Raw genomic sequence first — 13,551 nt, forward strand, 5'->3', positions numbered from 1 at the left:
CGTCAGTTCAGAGGTCAATTCTTGATTTCGACTCAGCTTATGACCTGAGATGGAGCCCTAGGTCCTGGCTCCAGCCTCGGCAGGGAGTCTGCTTCTCGCCCTCTGCCCCTCCCCCCACCCCCCAATGCACACACATGCTCTCTCTCTCAAATAAATCTTTAAAAAATTAAATAAATAAATCAGGGGCGCCTGGGTGGCTCAGTTGTTTAGTGTCTGCCTTCGGCTCAGGTCATGATCCCAGGGTCCTGGGATTTAGCCCCACATCGGGCTCCCTGCTCAGCAGGGAGCCTGCTTCCCCCTCTCCCACTCGCCCTGCTTGTGTTCCTTCTTTCCCTGTCTCTGTCAAATAAACAAATAAAATCTTTAAAAAAAAAAAAGCAAGGACTAACTGTGAACCAGAAGTGTTTAATTGCAGAAATTTGGTCACAATTCCCACTTGGTAGCCCCCGCTACCCCGCTACCGGGCCCTCTGTCCAGGGCTGGGCAGGTGAAACGGAAAAGGGTGGAAGGAGTGTGAGCCCAGGGCCTCAGAGCTGTGACAGGATGTTGGGAGCCAGGCTGCAGGTGAGGCCCGTACCATCTGGCTCCACATTCAAAGACTTCACTTTGCCATCCTCTATGACCATGGAGAACCTGCCAGAAAGAGAGACTGGGTCAAGGGCGCCTGGGCGGTGCCCTTGGGTTAAGTGTCCGGCTCTTGGTTTCCACTCAGATCGTGGTCTCAGGGGTCATGAGATCAAGATCATGAACAGGAAATCCGGCTCTGCACTCAGCGTGGGGTCTGCTTAAGACTCTCCCTCAGGGCACCTGGGTGGCTCAGTCGGGTAAGCGTCTGCCTTCCGCTCAGGTCACGATCCCAGGATCCTGGGACTGAACCCCACTGCGGGGGGGGGGTCCCTGCTCAGCGGGGAGCCTGCTTGTCCCTCTGCCTCTGTCCCTCCCCCTGCTTGTGCTCTATCAAATAAATAAATGGAATCTTTAAAAAAAAAAAAAAAAAAAAGACTCTCTCCCTCTCCCTCTGCACACTCACACTCTCTCCAAAATAAATAGGAAAATCTTTCAAAAGAGAGCGAAACCAAGCCAATTCCAACAGCCTGGGCCTGGAGACAAGGAACGGAGTTTGAAGGGGTGGCAGGGGAACCCCACAGAGGACCCTCCCGCTTTTACCTCTTGAGCCGATGATTTCCAAAGAGAGACACCAATGAATCATCTAATAGCAAATCTGTCTCCTAAAAGGAAAACCAGAGACGAGGCTTAGAAACTTCCAGAACAGACCAAGCCCCGCCCCCACCAGCTGTTCCCTTCCAAGTTCCTGCATCCAAGGCCTGGCAAAGGGACCACCCTATAAGGGTGGGGGTTGCAGGGGCGCACTCACCTTCCCAAAGGCCCCAGTGGGGTCAGCCAAGAGCCTAACCTAAGGAGAAAGTAAAGGTCAAAGAAAGTCCCCAGTCTGGCCCGGACCCCCTGCAGGACCCACACCTCACCTTGCCTCTAGTGTTGTGAGCTCGTCCCCACTCTTCAGTCACGAAGACATCATTAACACTCAGACAGGCTACCACCTGGACCCCCCTGGCCTTCAGAGCCTCAGCCTGCTCCACAAATCCTGGCAGGTGGGTCTAGGAGGGGAAACAGAGGGTTAACAAAGAGATTAAAGGCCTCGGCTCTGCAACGCCTTCCCTTTATCTCCGGGTCCTCCTCACTTCCCTCTCCAATATCTTTGATCAATTAGAAATGTGGCAGCCAGTTCCTTTTGGCCTTGGCGGCAAGGAAGCTCGGATCCAAATTTGAGTGCTCTGTGGTCACCGTGAACTTCCCTTGGACGTGACTGTACTTTATTTACCCAAGTATCTCCCACAGCGCCATCAGCAGCAGCAGCAGCAATAACAGACGTTGGATTTAATTACAATACCCTTTTCTCCTACATTCCTTGGCCCCATGACCTTTTCACAGCCACCGCATTTTTCTGAAAGCTCTTGTATGCTTTGTTTGTTTTGTTTTTTAAGATTTTACTTTTTTGTTTGACAGAGAGAGGGGGAGCACAAGCAGGGGAAGCAGCCGGCAGAGGGAGAGGGAGGAGCAGGATCCCCAACCGAGCAGGGAGCCCGATGCAGGACTCGATCCCAGGACCCTGGGATCATGACCTGGGCCAAAGGCAGCCGCTTAATGGACTGAGCCACCCAGGCATCCTGCTCTGATAGGCTTTGTAACTGTCACGACAGCTTAACGCTCTTGTTGCGAGCCACCCTAGGACTCAGGAACAATACAGACATGCACACAAGATTCCAACTGCTCGGTCCCAGAAGGGCAGGTCTCACCTTGGAACAGCCGGGGGTAAAGGCCCCAGGGACTCCAAACAGCACCCCCTTCTTGCCCTTGAACAGCTCTGCCAGGTTCACCTTGTTCCCAGGCTCCCCTTCAAAAACCACCACGGAAGGGATGGCATCTCCCACCTAGAGGGAATGACTTGGTAAGGAGTTACTTGGTTACTCTGGAACGAGCAAAGGGACTAGATAAGGAGATAAGGACTTGGGGAATGAGGGAGTGGGTAAGGGGAAGCCAAGGAAAAGGTGTTAAACCACACCGGGCAGTTGCTCCTAGTGCAGCAGAGTAGACAGAGTTGTAATGTCCTAACCTGTCCAAGTTTCCAGAAGTCCCTCCCCGCCGCCCTCCCCTCTCCTCCAACCACCTGGTTCCTCCATACCCTCCAGGTTTCAAGGTGGCCACGGTTCCTTTTACCAGTCTGTTGGTGACAACAGAAAATCGGAGAGGAGGCCTCTCTGGGTGTCGCAAGAGGTTGCGTAAACAAGGAGTCTATTTCTTACCAGCAAGAAGTGGGACAAATGGGCAGGGAAGGAGAGGCAGGGGATCTATCTGGGGGTGAGGATGAGACCCTGACAACAGGGATGGAGAAAACCCTGGTCAAGTCTGGTGTCCAGCCCTCAGGAAGAGAAAAAGGGAGAGAGCAGAAGATGGAAAAGTTGGGGGGAAGGGCATTAAATAAAAGGCACCTCTCAAAGGGGTTGGATTAGTCTACCTGGGAGTGAGTGAGGGTTTCATGGAGTCAGAGGACATACACGAAGGGAGGGCAAATCAGGGACTGGGACTAAGATGAAGCAGGAAGAGGAGCAGGTCTCAGAAGGGTGTGGAAGGGGAAGGGAGGTGGTTCCCAGGAGCCAGGGATCGTTCCAGATGAAGGGATGAAAGACTCAGCAGAAAAGTGGGAATTAGCCATGGGCGAAGTGGAACAGGGGAGACACAACAGGGGCTTTAGGAGAAAACACTTGCTTCAGGCCATGGGGTGAAGAATGATGCCCAGGAATGTTATAAAAACGTACAGGACAGTATGGGGGGAGGAGCTCGTATGGAGATTGAAAAGGGGTCCTGCGGCAAAGGAGATGGTTCCAGAAGGCGGAGGCCATGGTATTCAATCGCCTAAAAATGGTGGAGACACATCACGCATAGTGGCAGTACAAAGGGTGAAGGCTCGAGAGCGCCTTGGGGGCTGTCCAGGAGATAAGGTACGAGTCCCGAAAATTGGCGAAAACTGGGGAGGGAGCAGCCACGGGGGTGCGGAGGCTGCCGAGGGGATGAGGGAGAACTGCGGGAGGAGCCTCCGGCGGGGCGGACAGGGGTCCGGAAGGGCAGGAAGGAGGATGATTCTCCCCAGACAAGCAGGACGAAGGGCACTGGGAAGACTGGATGGGAGCTCAGGCCGGTCCCGGCCAGCGGTCACCTTGATTGGGGCCATGGCTGAGGCGGCGCTTCTGAAACCGTAGGCCCCTCCAAGCGTCCACTCCCTGCCTGGTTGCCGGCACCCGCCTGCTCTCGACGCCGCCGCTGCTGCAGACTGGACGGCCGCTGCCGGGAAGAGCACCGAGCCTGCCCGACGACTCAGGACACGCAGCTGAATAAGCCGCTCGCCCATCCTAGACCGCGCAGCCGTTCCGCCCTAGCGTCGGAGCCGCGGCAGGGGGCGGGCCCGGCGGGAGGAACCCAAGCGAGTCCCCTCCCCGAGAGGCGGAGCCACTGCCGGGCCCGCCCCCAGCGAGCCTCCTCCGCTGCGCAGGCGTAGGGGTGCGTGCAGGGGCGGAACTTCTGGGGCGCTCGGCTTATTTGCATTTGGGGCTGGACCAAGGGCGCAGTTACGAATGGGCGGGCCGTTCGGTAGCCGCACAACTTATTCGCATTGAAGGATGAGCTGTCGCTGTTGTGAAGCGCCTAGTTTACGGATTCCTGCAATGTTTCTTTTCCGTAGCCGGAAGCGAGGCGCGGGAGACGATAGTGTCGGACGTCTGTGGAGGAGAAAAACATGTTTATTTTGCATACAGCGCAGGCCCCTGCACTGCGGCTGCTTTACGTATGATGTACAGTGTGCATGACTTGTAGCGAAAGGAAACCACTGGGCCTGCGCCGCAACCATCTCCCGCCGGGACGCTTCCGGTAGGAGCGCGTGATCCGACCAAGCTCCTCAAATACCTCTACTCCGGCTAGCACGAGAAGTTCCAGCATGTTCGCCACTTCCGCTCCTCCGAGCCGTCCAATAGGACGAGAATGGAGCGGCCCCGGAAGTGACGCAGGGAGTTTCTGCCTCCTTCCGGTTCCGGCTTGCGGCGAGCGCGTTGCGCCGACATGAAGCTGCTCACCCACAACCTGCTGAGCTCGCATGTGCGGGGGGTGGGGCCCCGTGGCTTCCCACTGCGCCTCCAGGTATCGGCCGGGGGCAGTGTCGCTCCCGTCTCCTGGGCGGAATGGGGGAACCAGGTTCCTGTCCCTAACAGAACCCCCTCCTCCCCGCAGGCCACCGAGGTCCGCATCAACCCGGTGGAGTTCAACCCCGACTTCGTGGCGCGTATGATACCCAAGGTGGAGTGGGCGGCGCTTCTGGAGGCGGCGGATACCGTGAGGACCTTCCCCCACGCCCATGCTCCCCCGGGGGCGGGGGGTGGAGAACCTGGTCTCAGAGCAAGGGGCGGGGTGCCCAGAGTTGATTTAGACCTTTGCCCACAGTTGCATCTGGTCGAGGTGCCCAAGGGGCCGATTGAAGGGTATGAGCATGATGAGAAATTCCTGAGGCAGATGCACCACGTGCTGCTGGAGGTGAGAACCAGCCCATCGCTTGCTTCTCTGGCCATCACAGCCGCAGGCTGCCCGTGCTCAGCTCTGATCCCCCTCTTCTTCCCCGCCCCCCCCCCACAGGTGGATGTGCTGGAGGGCACCTTGCAGTGCCCAGAGTCGGGACGTCTGTTCCCCATCAGTCGCGGAATCCCTAACATGCTGCTAAGTGATGAGGAAACCGAGACTTAACCGCGCCAGGCACTAGTTTTTCAGTCTGTAACCACGAATGTTTTTGTTTATGTATAATCTGTTTGTTAGGTCTGTCTTGTATCCCTAAACCTTGACCCAGTGACACACGAAACACAGTGTTCTTGAGCTCGATATATTTCTTTTTCTCATTAAAGGTTCAAAACCAAAAGCGGTTTCTCTTTGCAGCAAATATACATTAAAATAGAGTCTCTGTACAGCCAAAGGCTCTGGGCCCTGGCTTGCCCTATGTCCCTGCACCTCCCTGGCCAAACCCAAAAATAAATATAGTGTTATTGCTCTGCAGGGCATAGAGGCAGTGCTCTCCCTAACCCCCCAAGGAGGCTGGGTGGGAGCTGATGGGGGGGCCCTGGCCACCCCAGGGGTCCAGGGGCTGGAGCCTGCTTGGAGTTATTGCTTCAAGGGGGGGCAGTAATGCCCAATGCAAATGATGAGGAGAGGAGCGAAGGGGGCAGGGGCCTTTGCTTTCCAAATCCTCCTCTGCTCTGGAGAGGGGGTTGGATTAAGCAGCAGCAAAAGCATCACCCACTGGGAGACTGTGGCCTCCACTCCCTTCCCTCCCTGAGATCAGGCTTCTGCACCCCCCCACATGTCCCCTGCAGCCCCCTATGGCTTCCGCAAGGCCCCCTACACTCTGGGGGCACATTATGGCTTGCAAGGGGCAGCACTGTGCCCAGAGCCTGGGCGCACACATTCCCAGCTTCTAAGACCCCCTGGGAGGGGGGAGGGGAGGGCGTAGGGCCTGCTCCCAGGGGCTGATGGTATTGCCCTGGCCCTGCCAGCAGGCTGTGGCACTGCCCGGACCCCAGTTCTGCCCCCTTGGGGCTGACCCCATACTGGGCGGGTCCTGCCAGCACCCCCACCCATGCCCACCCCTTGCCTCAGTCCATCATGGCCTCGAGCATCTCCAAGAACAGCTTGTGCATGGGCACCTTGCCCTCCAGCTTCACCCCATAGAAATGGGCCAGCACTTTGCCCGCTGTCTGGCGAAGGAGTGGTAGCGTGAGCAGCAGCCTGCCTGCCCGCCGCCGCTCAGCACCCCCTCCGGGGCCTGCCCGGCCTGCTTCGTACTCCAGCAGGGCCTCGTGTAGAGCTTCGCGCAGCTGCTCCACAGCCTCGGCGTCCTCGATGTGCACAGAGTCTGCAAGGAGAGGAGAGAACGCTGTGGACACGGACAGTCTCCAGAAAAGGCAGAGCCCCCAGATGCTTGAGCACTGCTGGATGGTGCCCGAGGAGGAGCCAGACACGGACTGGAGGGGCTGACCGAGGCACCACTCTCCACTCCTGCACATGAGCCAGGGCCCCCCACTTTCTCCCTCAACCATGGCCACCTTTGCTCCTCCCCATCTTCCTTCCCACTAAATGGTTCACTTTTCCATGTAAGGATGGCCCTAGAGCTCGAAATCCTACTTTCGATTCCCAGACCTGCCCTTGCCTTCTTCGGGACTTTGAACAAATCACTACTCTTCCCTAAGCCACAGTCTTCCTTGTCTGCCCAATGAGACTGGGCCACGGCCAGGGTGAGGACCTGGAGGGCCTTGAGGAGACTCCCGTCAGCGTCCGCCCAGGCTCACCTGAATTGGCAAGGGCCAGGGCCTTCAGCAGGACGTACTCCTCTCGCTCCAGCCTCAGGGCCTGCAGTCGCCGCACCAGCTGCAGCAGCGCGGCCCCCAGTTCCCCCAAGCCAGCGGCGCGTGCCCCCTCCTCATCCAGGACCAGGTCCTCCGCGAAGGCCAGCTCGTCCTGCAGTGGCAGTGAGCGCTGGGCCACACCCAACACCAAGACCTCCATCCATACGCTCTGCAGGACTGACATCTGGTCAGACAGTGACAGTGACGAGAAGCCTGGAGGGCAGTGGGAAGCAGACCTGGCTGAACGAGTTCACCAGAGCCGGGCCTGGCCTGCAGAGGGAAGCCCCAGATCACCTGGGCCCTTTACCTGGGATGCTCTTGGCCCAGCTGATGGTGACCACAATCTCTCGGTCAAAGAGGTCACAGAGGGTAGCCACGGCTGGGAGGTGTCCGTCGGGGCCCGCCGGGTCGGGCATAGCATATAGCTTCTCAGGCTCAACCACCAGCAAGTGGGACACCAGTGCATTCACGGGGGCTGCCGGGACAGGTGGAGGACGCCCTTGAAGTCATCACCTTGAAGGCCCCTTCGGGGTCAAGCACCTTCCCTAAATTAGCCACCACCCCTGCCCCAACCCCATGGCCTTCTTAATAGCCACTGGCCAGCCAGGCTCGGACACTTCTCTCCGGGAAGGGCTCCCACTATCTCCCCAGGAAAGCAAGTCCATGGACAGGTTCCGAGTGTGAGAAAAACCTTTCCCTGGTGCCAGGTGTACTACTCAGGGACTGGTTTAAAAAAAAAAAAAAAAAAGGCATTTTCAAAAATATGCTTTTAGGGAAATGTGTTAGGAACAGACGAAGGGCAAACCAAGTTCCCGATGCCCACGCTATCCTTTCGGGATGACTGACACCAAATGGGCCTCTCGTGTCCCAGCCCCATCCCGACTCTAGAGCTCCCAGGACCAACAGCACTCACCGGTCTTCCGAGGGCCTCCAGCTACTGCCAGGGGTCCAGCAGGGAAGGAGCCTGGGAAGGGCAGCGGGTCCACCTCCGGCCGCCGCTTGTACTTCTGTCGCCCGCCTCGCACGCGGTCCAGACGTACCCCTTGAAGGGCAGGACAGGGCTGTGTCCCTGCGGCTGGGGGCGGCTTGCCCTGCGGAGCCCCCCCACCCCCACCCAGTCCCCCATCGCTCCCCGCAGAAGGCCCCAGGCCTCGGCCACCCCCGCCCCGCGCTCCGTGAGCCCCTGCCCAGCGCTCACCCTCCTTGAGCATGCCCACCCGCAGGCACTTGGTGAAGCGACAGGCCTGGCAGGCCTTGCGTCTCCGCTTGGTGATCTCGCACTCGTTGGAGGCCGGACAGCTGTACTCGATGCTCCCTGCCGAGAAGAGACAGGGCTCCAGCGGCGGCCTCCCAGGGTCCAGAGGGGACCCAGAGGACAGGAGGGCCCTCACTCGTCCCCGGCAAACGCAGGTCTGGGGAGAGTGGGAGTGCCCTGAGCGGGGCAGGGAAGCCCGGGACGGTGAAGGGAACGGCCTCTGGGCTGGGGGCTCCTGACTGCGCCCTGGGAGTCAGGCTGATCCTGGCCCCAAGCTTCTTGTCACGCCACGTCTCTGGGCTCTACTAACCCCGTCTGTTCTCGTCAAGGCCACAGCAGCTTTCACAGCGCTGCCCCGGCGGTCCATCCGCGTCCTCCTCTTACTTGGCTGAAGGAGCATCTGACGCCATGATCACGTCCTGCTCCCACACGCACTGGGACACCTGTCATCCTTTGCCTCTAGGACACCACCTACTTCCACCTCACTGGCCGCTCTGTCATTCCCGTGCATCTCCACCGACTCCTTCCCTCGAAGGACCCACCCCAGGGCCGCCGGCGGACCTCGTCTCCTCCAGCTCGCTTCCGCGGTGAGCTCACCGGCCGTGGCTGCGTGAACTCGACTCACTTGCCATTGCCACTGCCTCAGCATCGTGCTGGTCTAGAAGGCGTGGCAAACTTCACCTGTCCGAAATGGAGCCCACGACCTACCACTCCGAACCCTACGACTCCGTCTCTCCAGTGGCTCAAGCAGAAATCCAGAAAACATCTTTGATTCTTCTCTTATACCCAAATCCAGTTCATCAGCGTGGCCTGGCCAGCTTTACCTCTGCCGCATGTCCAGATGCTGACCCGTTGTGCCCCGAGTCACCATCACCCCACCTTCTCACTGACCTCCTCCTCTGTCCTTTTCTCCTTCGTTAATGACAACACAGGGGCCAAGACAACCCGTTCAGCTCAAGTCAGATCCCACCCCTCCCCTGGTTCAGACCCTCCAATGATGTCCCTTCTCAGAGATAAAGCCCAGGCCTGTGAGGCCTGTGAGGCCTCCAGCCCACCGCTTTTCAACCTTTCTCCCCTCATCCCCTCACACTCTGTTCCTCACACAGACCCCAGGCTCAGGGTCCACTGCTCCCTTACCTCCTTCTGAGCTCCGCTCCCCGTCACCTCAGGGAAGCCCCCCTGGCCCCACTGTGAGAATGTCAGGGTTCCTCTGCAGACTTCTCCTGCCGCCTACCCTGCCCGATAGTTTCTCACCAGCTCTCAGCACGCCTTGAGCCGCTACACACATACTTACTTCTCTTACCATCTGTCTTCCCCCTTTAGCATCTGCTCCACGAGGGCCAGGACGGCTGAGTGCTAGAACAGGGCCTGGTATGTAATGGCCGCTGAATGAACATGGAGTGGCCCTCCCAGCCTCACAGGGCTACCACCAGAACCGAATGACACAACCAGCCAACATGCCCTTGGCACACTCCTCCTATACCCTATGTAGTCAGGACTGTGCATGCAGCTCAAGACACCTCCTCCAAGAAGACCTCCGGAGCCTCCAACCCAGCCAGGTTCCTTGGCACGCATCCCGCTCCTCCCCCTCCAGCACTTAAAACAGCTGTACTACAACAGTTCTGTACGAGTCACTGTTTCCTCTCTCCCTCCACTAGAGTATAAACGGCTTAGTCCCAGCTACGTCCACAGGCCTGGAACAGTGGTCAGGACAGCAAAGCACAGGTCTGTAAAGAACAAGGGGTCTGGAGGCTGCCTGGGGCCCATACTGACACTACCTCTTAACCAACTGTGTGACCTTGGGCAAGTCCCAGACCCAAGCCCCCCAACCCCTCAGTGTTCCCATCTATAAAACTGGGATAAAAACAGGACTTCTGGGCACCTGGGTGGCTCAGATGGTTAAGCGTCTGCCTTCGGCTCAGGTCATGATCCTGAGCCCCACATCAGGCTCCTGGCTCAGCGGGAAGTCAGCTTCTCCCTCTCCCTCTGCCTGCCACTCCCCCTGCTCATGCTCTCTCTCTCTCTCTTTGTATCTCTCTGTCTCAAATGAATAAATACAATCTTTAAAAATATAAATAAATATAAACAGGACTTCCTACAAAGATTCCTAGTAAGAATGAAAGGGTATGTCAAGGTAACATGTTCCACATGGTTCAGAGCGCCCAAATGCTCAATAAATGATTACAATCTGTGGCTAGGGCTCAATAAAGATTTGTCAATGAAGCTGACAGAGAAGGGGTCCAGGGTGGGTAGGAAATGCCTGGGCCTGTTAGTTCCCTGGCCTTCGGAACCATTAGAGAGCACAAAGGGTTTTAGAGCAGTGGGTGTTGGCCAAATCAAAACCCACTGCAATGTCACAATCGGTCGGGAGCCATCTGTCCGAAGTTCAGTTATAAGTAATAAGCAGAGGCAGCAATCAACCCAAGTTCAAGTCCGGCTTCTGCCACCTTCTGCTTGTGGGACTTGAACAAAGTTTTTAAAAACCTTCCTGGGCCTCAACTGCAGTCACAGCACTGGCCACCTTATGGGCGGCTGGGGGAAATAAGAGATCACGGACACAGCGGGCACCATGCCTGACACGGGGTAAGCACTCAAGGAATGTTCTCCAAAAGTACACGCTATCGCCCCGAAGCAAGCAGTGTTTCCTATAAAAACACAAGTAACAGGCGCATCCCAAGTAATGCTGGTTACGTCTCCATCTTGCTCACTCAGGTTTTGATAAGTGTTCCTGAGTGAGAAGAATTCAGTGAGTAATAGTCTTTTTAAAAGTCAGGTGCTGAAGTACGAGGCAGCCCCTCTCAGTTACCCATGAGAACCTGCCTTCTGCTGGAGCTGCTTTGGGGAAATCCACCCAAGGGGGGGTGGCAGGGGGTTCCATGCTGCTAAGAGAGGTCAGCAGCTGCCAGAAGCAAGAATGAAGTTTAGAAGCAGACAGAGGCTGCCTCCAGTCTTTCGGAGCCACTGTGGAAGGTGCTAGGCCTCTAGTACCCAGAAACCTAGGCTTCCCAAGCCCTCCCTCACATCCCACTCCCAAGCCATCAACACATCCTGGTGGCTTTATTTAACTTTTCAGGGAAATGGCACTCCCAGGTGGGAGGAGGAACCTGGGAACCCCAAGTGGTACCGCCGCCGCCGTCTACTGCCACCAGGCAGAGCACCCGCTGGGTAGCTGTAGGCCCAGAGGGCAAAGGGCACAGGAGCGCGGTGGGGGCTCACCCTGGATGGTCCTCTTGAAGAAGGCTTTGCAGGCCTCACAGGACGCCACGCCATAGTGGTAGCCGGAGGCCACATCCCCACAGACCAGGCAGAGGCGTTTGGGGAGGGAGCTGAGCACCAGCTTCCCACCACCCTGCTCGCCAGGCCCAGCCCCCTCCCCATCCTCCTCTTCCTTGTGGCCTGGGAGGCAACGGGTGGGAGCTGGGCCAGGAGCCAGGGCCACGGGGGGCTCAGTCTCGGTCTCCGAGGAACCCTTTGGGCTGTCGGGGCTGGCTGGCTCTGCCTTGATGTAGAGAGGCTCAATGCCCACCACCTGGCTGGACATGGCGCTGGTCACCTGCAGGGAGAGACCTGTCGGGTCACAGGGAGACACTGGGATGGGGGATGGAGTCCCAGTGCCACCCTGGTTGCCCAACCCCGGGCCTAGGGCCAGGCTTCCAGGCTCATCAAGGGGGAGGGAAGGAGAGCAGAGTCCAAGGAAGGGCTGCCCATGAAGAAGGCTCCCCCCTCAGCTGTTGCCATGGGAACAGAGTCTCCAAAGCCTCCAGGGCCAGTAACTGACGGCAAGGTGCTCCACTTGGGAACCTGGGGGAGGCCTGGAAACTCCCTACTCCCACCTGGGCCAGGGAAGAGCATAGCCTTAGTCTCCAGGTGACCTTCAACCCCATCTGGAATGCCCAGCCCCTAGAGAGATACCTCTCAAATTTCTTCAGATGTTGGGGACCTCGATGATTGCCCCCTCACCTGGGCATCCTCCATTCAAAAGCCCAAAGCAGGCACACAAGGGCCAGTGGTGGCTTCACACACTCCCCCTCACCTGGGTCCTCAGGTGTCCTCACCGGCTCACACATGCTCACTCTCTACTGGGCGCTTGCCGGCTCTCACACAAGGCCTTCCCCAAGCCCAGGCTCCCCCTCCTGCTCCCGATGGATCGTCTTCACACACTCCTCCCCAAGTGCACAGCCCATAAACAAAGTCACACTCGAGACTCACAGTCACACACACTCACTCCCAAACACACCGTGCCCCCACACTGACACACACGCAGACACACACCCTTGTGGAAACACACTCAGAGCCTTTCACACCTGACACAGCGCCCCTCCTGCCCCAGCATGCCAATCCCAGGCCCATCGGAGGACGCGGCTCCACCTCCTTACACCCCACCCCACCCCAACCCCGACCCCCGCCAGCACAATCACTCTTACACTCCAGCCGCCCGCAGAATCATCCACCTCGGGGGCGCCCCGCCCCCCCAACCTGCGCACACCTACGGAAAGTTGCCTAAAGTTGCTGCGCCTCCCCTCCCCCTCCGCCCGCGGGGGGCCTCTATCAGGTTATCAGGAAGTAAATGGGGAGCGCCAAGGAGGAGGAAGTTCTCCCCTGCCGGTGCGATGACCTTTGACCCAGAGAGGAGGGTGGCCCAAGGCCCCTTCGAGCGCCCCCACGTGGTCTTCAGAGCCCCTTCTCAGACAGGGAGCCCTCCCTATCTTCCACCCAGGCCCGCCCCTGGGACTTCGACTTGCTCCAGGTGCCGGATTGAACCCTGCCCTGGGACTGGATCCGAGGCCCAAGCCTGACCCCGGCCAGGACCTGCAGCCCGAGCCAGAACCGGCCCCCGTCCCAGGCCAACGCATTGCGACCTCAACACGGGATCCCGCCCGGACCCTAGCCCCGTCTGGCCCTGGACCGGGTCCCAACCGTGACCCGGGCTGGACCTGGAGCCGGACCCCGCCCGGAGCCCGCCCCACCCCCGCCCGCCTCCCAACCGCGCTCGCACATGGCCCCCGCGCCCCGCCCGTCCACCCCCCCCCAGCGGCGCTCCCCTCCGCCCCCGGACCTGGGGCTCCGGCAGGGCTGGCGGGCAGGCATGGGGGCCGAGCGGCCCGGAGCGCCGGGGTGAGCCTGGGGCCGCAAACGGCCCCTCCTCCGCCGCCTCCTCGGGCCGCACCGCCCCGCCGCGCCGCGTCCCCTCACTCGGCGGCGCCGCCGGCGGCTTGTAGGACACAAAAGGACATCGCGGCCGCTTCCTACTCTGCTTCCTCCAGCTGACAGCGGGGGTGGGGCCGGCCGTGCGCATGCAAAGCAGGGGGCGGGTCTCGGCGCCCTATGCTAATCAGACAAGCG

At 58.9% G+C, this 13,551-nt stretch overlaps 3 protein-coding genes across 7 annotated transcripts; 1 reads left to right on the forward strand and 2 right to left on the reverse strand.

The window, feature by feature from the left end:
• Positions 1 to 385: 385 nt before the first annotated feature.
• PRDX5 (peroxiredoxin 5) lies at positions 386 to 4,534 on the reverse strand. Its single transcript, XM_080817318.1, has 7 exons — positions 4,477 to 4,534; positions 3,734 to 4,292; positions 2,316 to 2,450; positions 1,485 to 1,616; positions 1,376 to 1,414; positions 1,168 to 1,229; positions 386 to 633 (listed from the first exon to the last, which is right to left on the reverse strand). Exons 2-7 carry the CDS (start codon positions 3,923 to 3,925, stop codon positions 528 to 530), a joined length of 666 nt encoding a protein of 221 aa, XP_080673444.1. The 5' UTR covers positions 3,926 to 4,292; positions 4,477 to 4,534; the 3' UTR covers positions 386 to 527.
• Positions 4,535 to 4,582: 48 nt separating this feature from the next.
• TRMT112 (tRNA methyltransferase activator subunit 11-2) lies at positions 4,583 to 5,473 on the forward strand. Its single transcript, XM_080817348.1, has 4 exons — positions 4,583 to 4,707; positions 4,798 to 4,899; positions 5,008 to 5,097; positions 5,197 to 5,473. Exons 1-4 carry the CDS (start codon positions 4,630 to 4,632, stop codon positions 5,302 to 5,304), a joined length of 378 nt encoding a protein of 125 aa, XP_080673474.1. The 5' UTR covers positions 4,583 to 4,629; the 3' UTR covers positions 5,305 to 5,473.
• On the reverse strand, positions 5,422 to 13,474 carry ESRRA (estrogen related receptor alpha). 5 transcript variants are annotated; one of them, XM_080817252.1, is made up of 7 exons: positions 13,265 to 13,474; positions 11,425 to 11,761; positions 8,152 to 8,268; positions 7,867 to 7,995; positions 7,261 to 7,428; positions 6,897 to 7,166; positions 5,422 to 6,463 (listed from the first exon to the last, which is right to left on the reverse strand). In XM_080817252.1, exons 2-7 carry the CDS (start codon positions 11,747 to 11,749, stop codon positions 6,204 to 6,206), a joined length of 1,269 nt encoding a protein of 422 aa, XP_080673378.1. In that variant the 5' UTR covers positions 11,750 to 11,761; positions 13,265 to 13,474; the 3' UTR covers positions 5,422 to 6,203. The 5 variants fall into 5 exon arrangements, with proteins under 5 accessions (XP_080673378.1, XP_080673382.1, XP_080673379.1 ...); XM_080817256.1 differs by lacking the exon at positions 13,265 to 13,474 and adding an exon at positions 12,824 to 12,931; XM_080817253.1 differs by lacking the exon at positions 13,265 to 13,474 and adding an exon at positions 12,633 to 12,749.
• Between the last annotated feature and the right edge of the window lie 77 nt (positions 13,475 to 13,551).

The sequence above is a fragment of the Martes martes genome (genome assembly GCF_963455335.1).
Source record: "Martes martes genome assembly, chromosome: 10".
Classification (NCBI taxonomy): Eukaryota; Metazoa; Chordata; class Mammalia; order Carnivora; family Mustelidae; genus Martes; species Martes martes.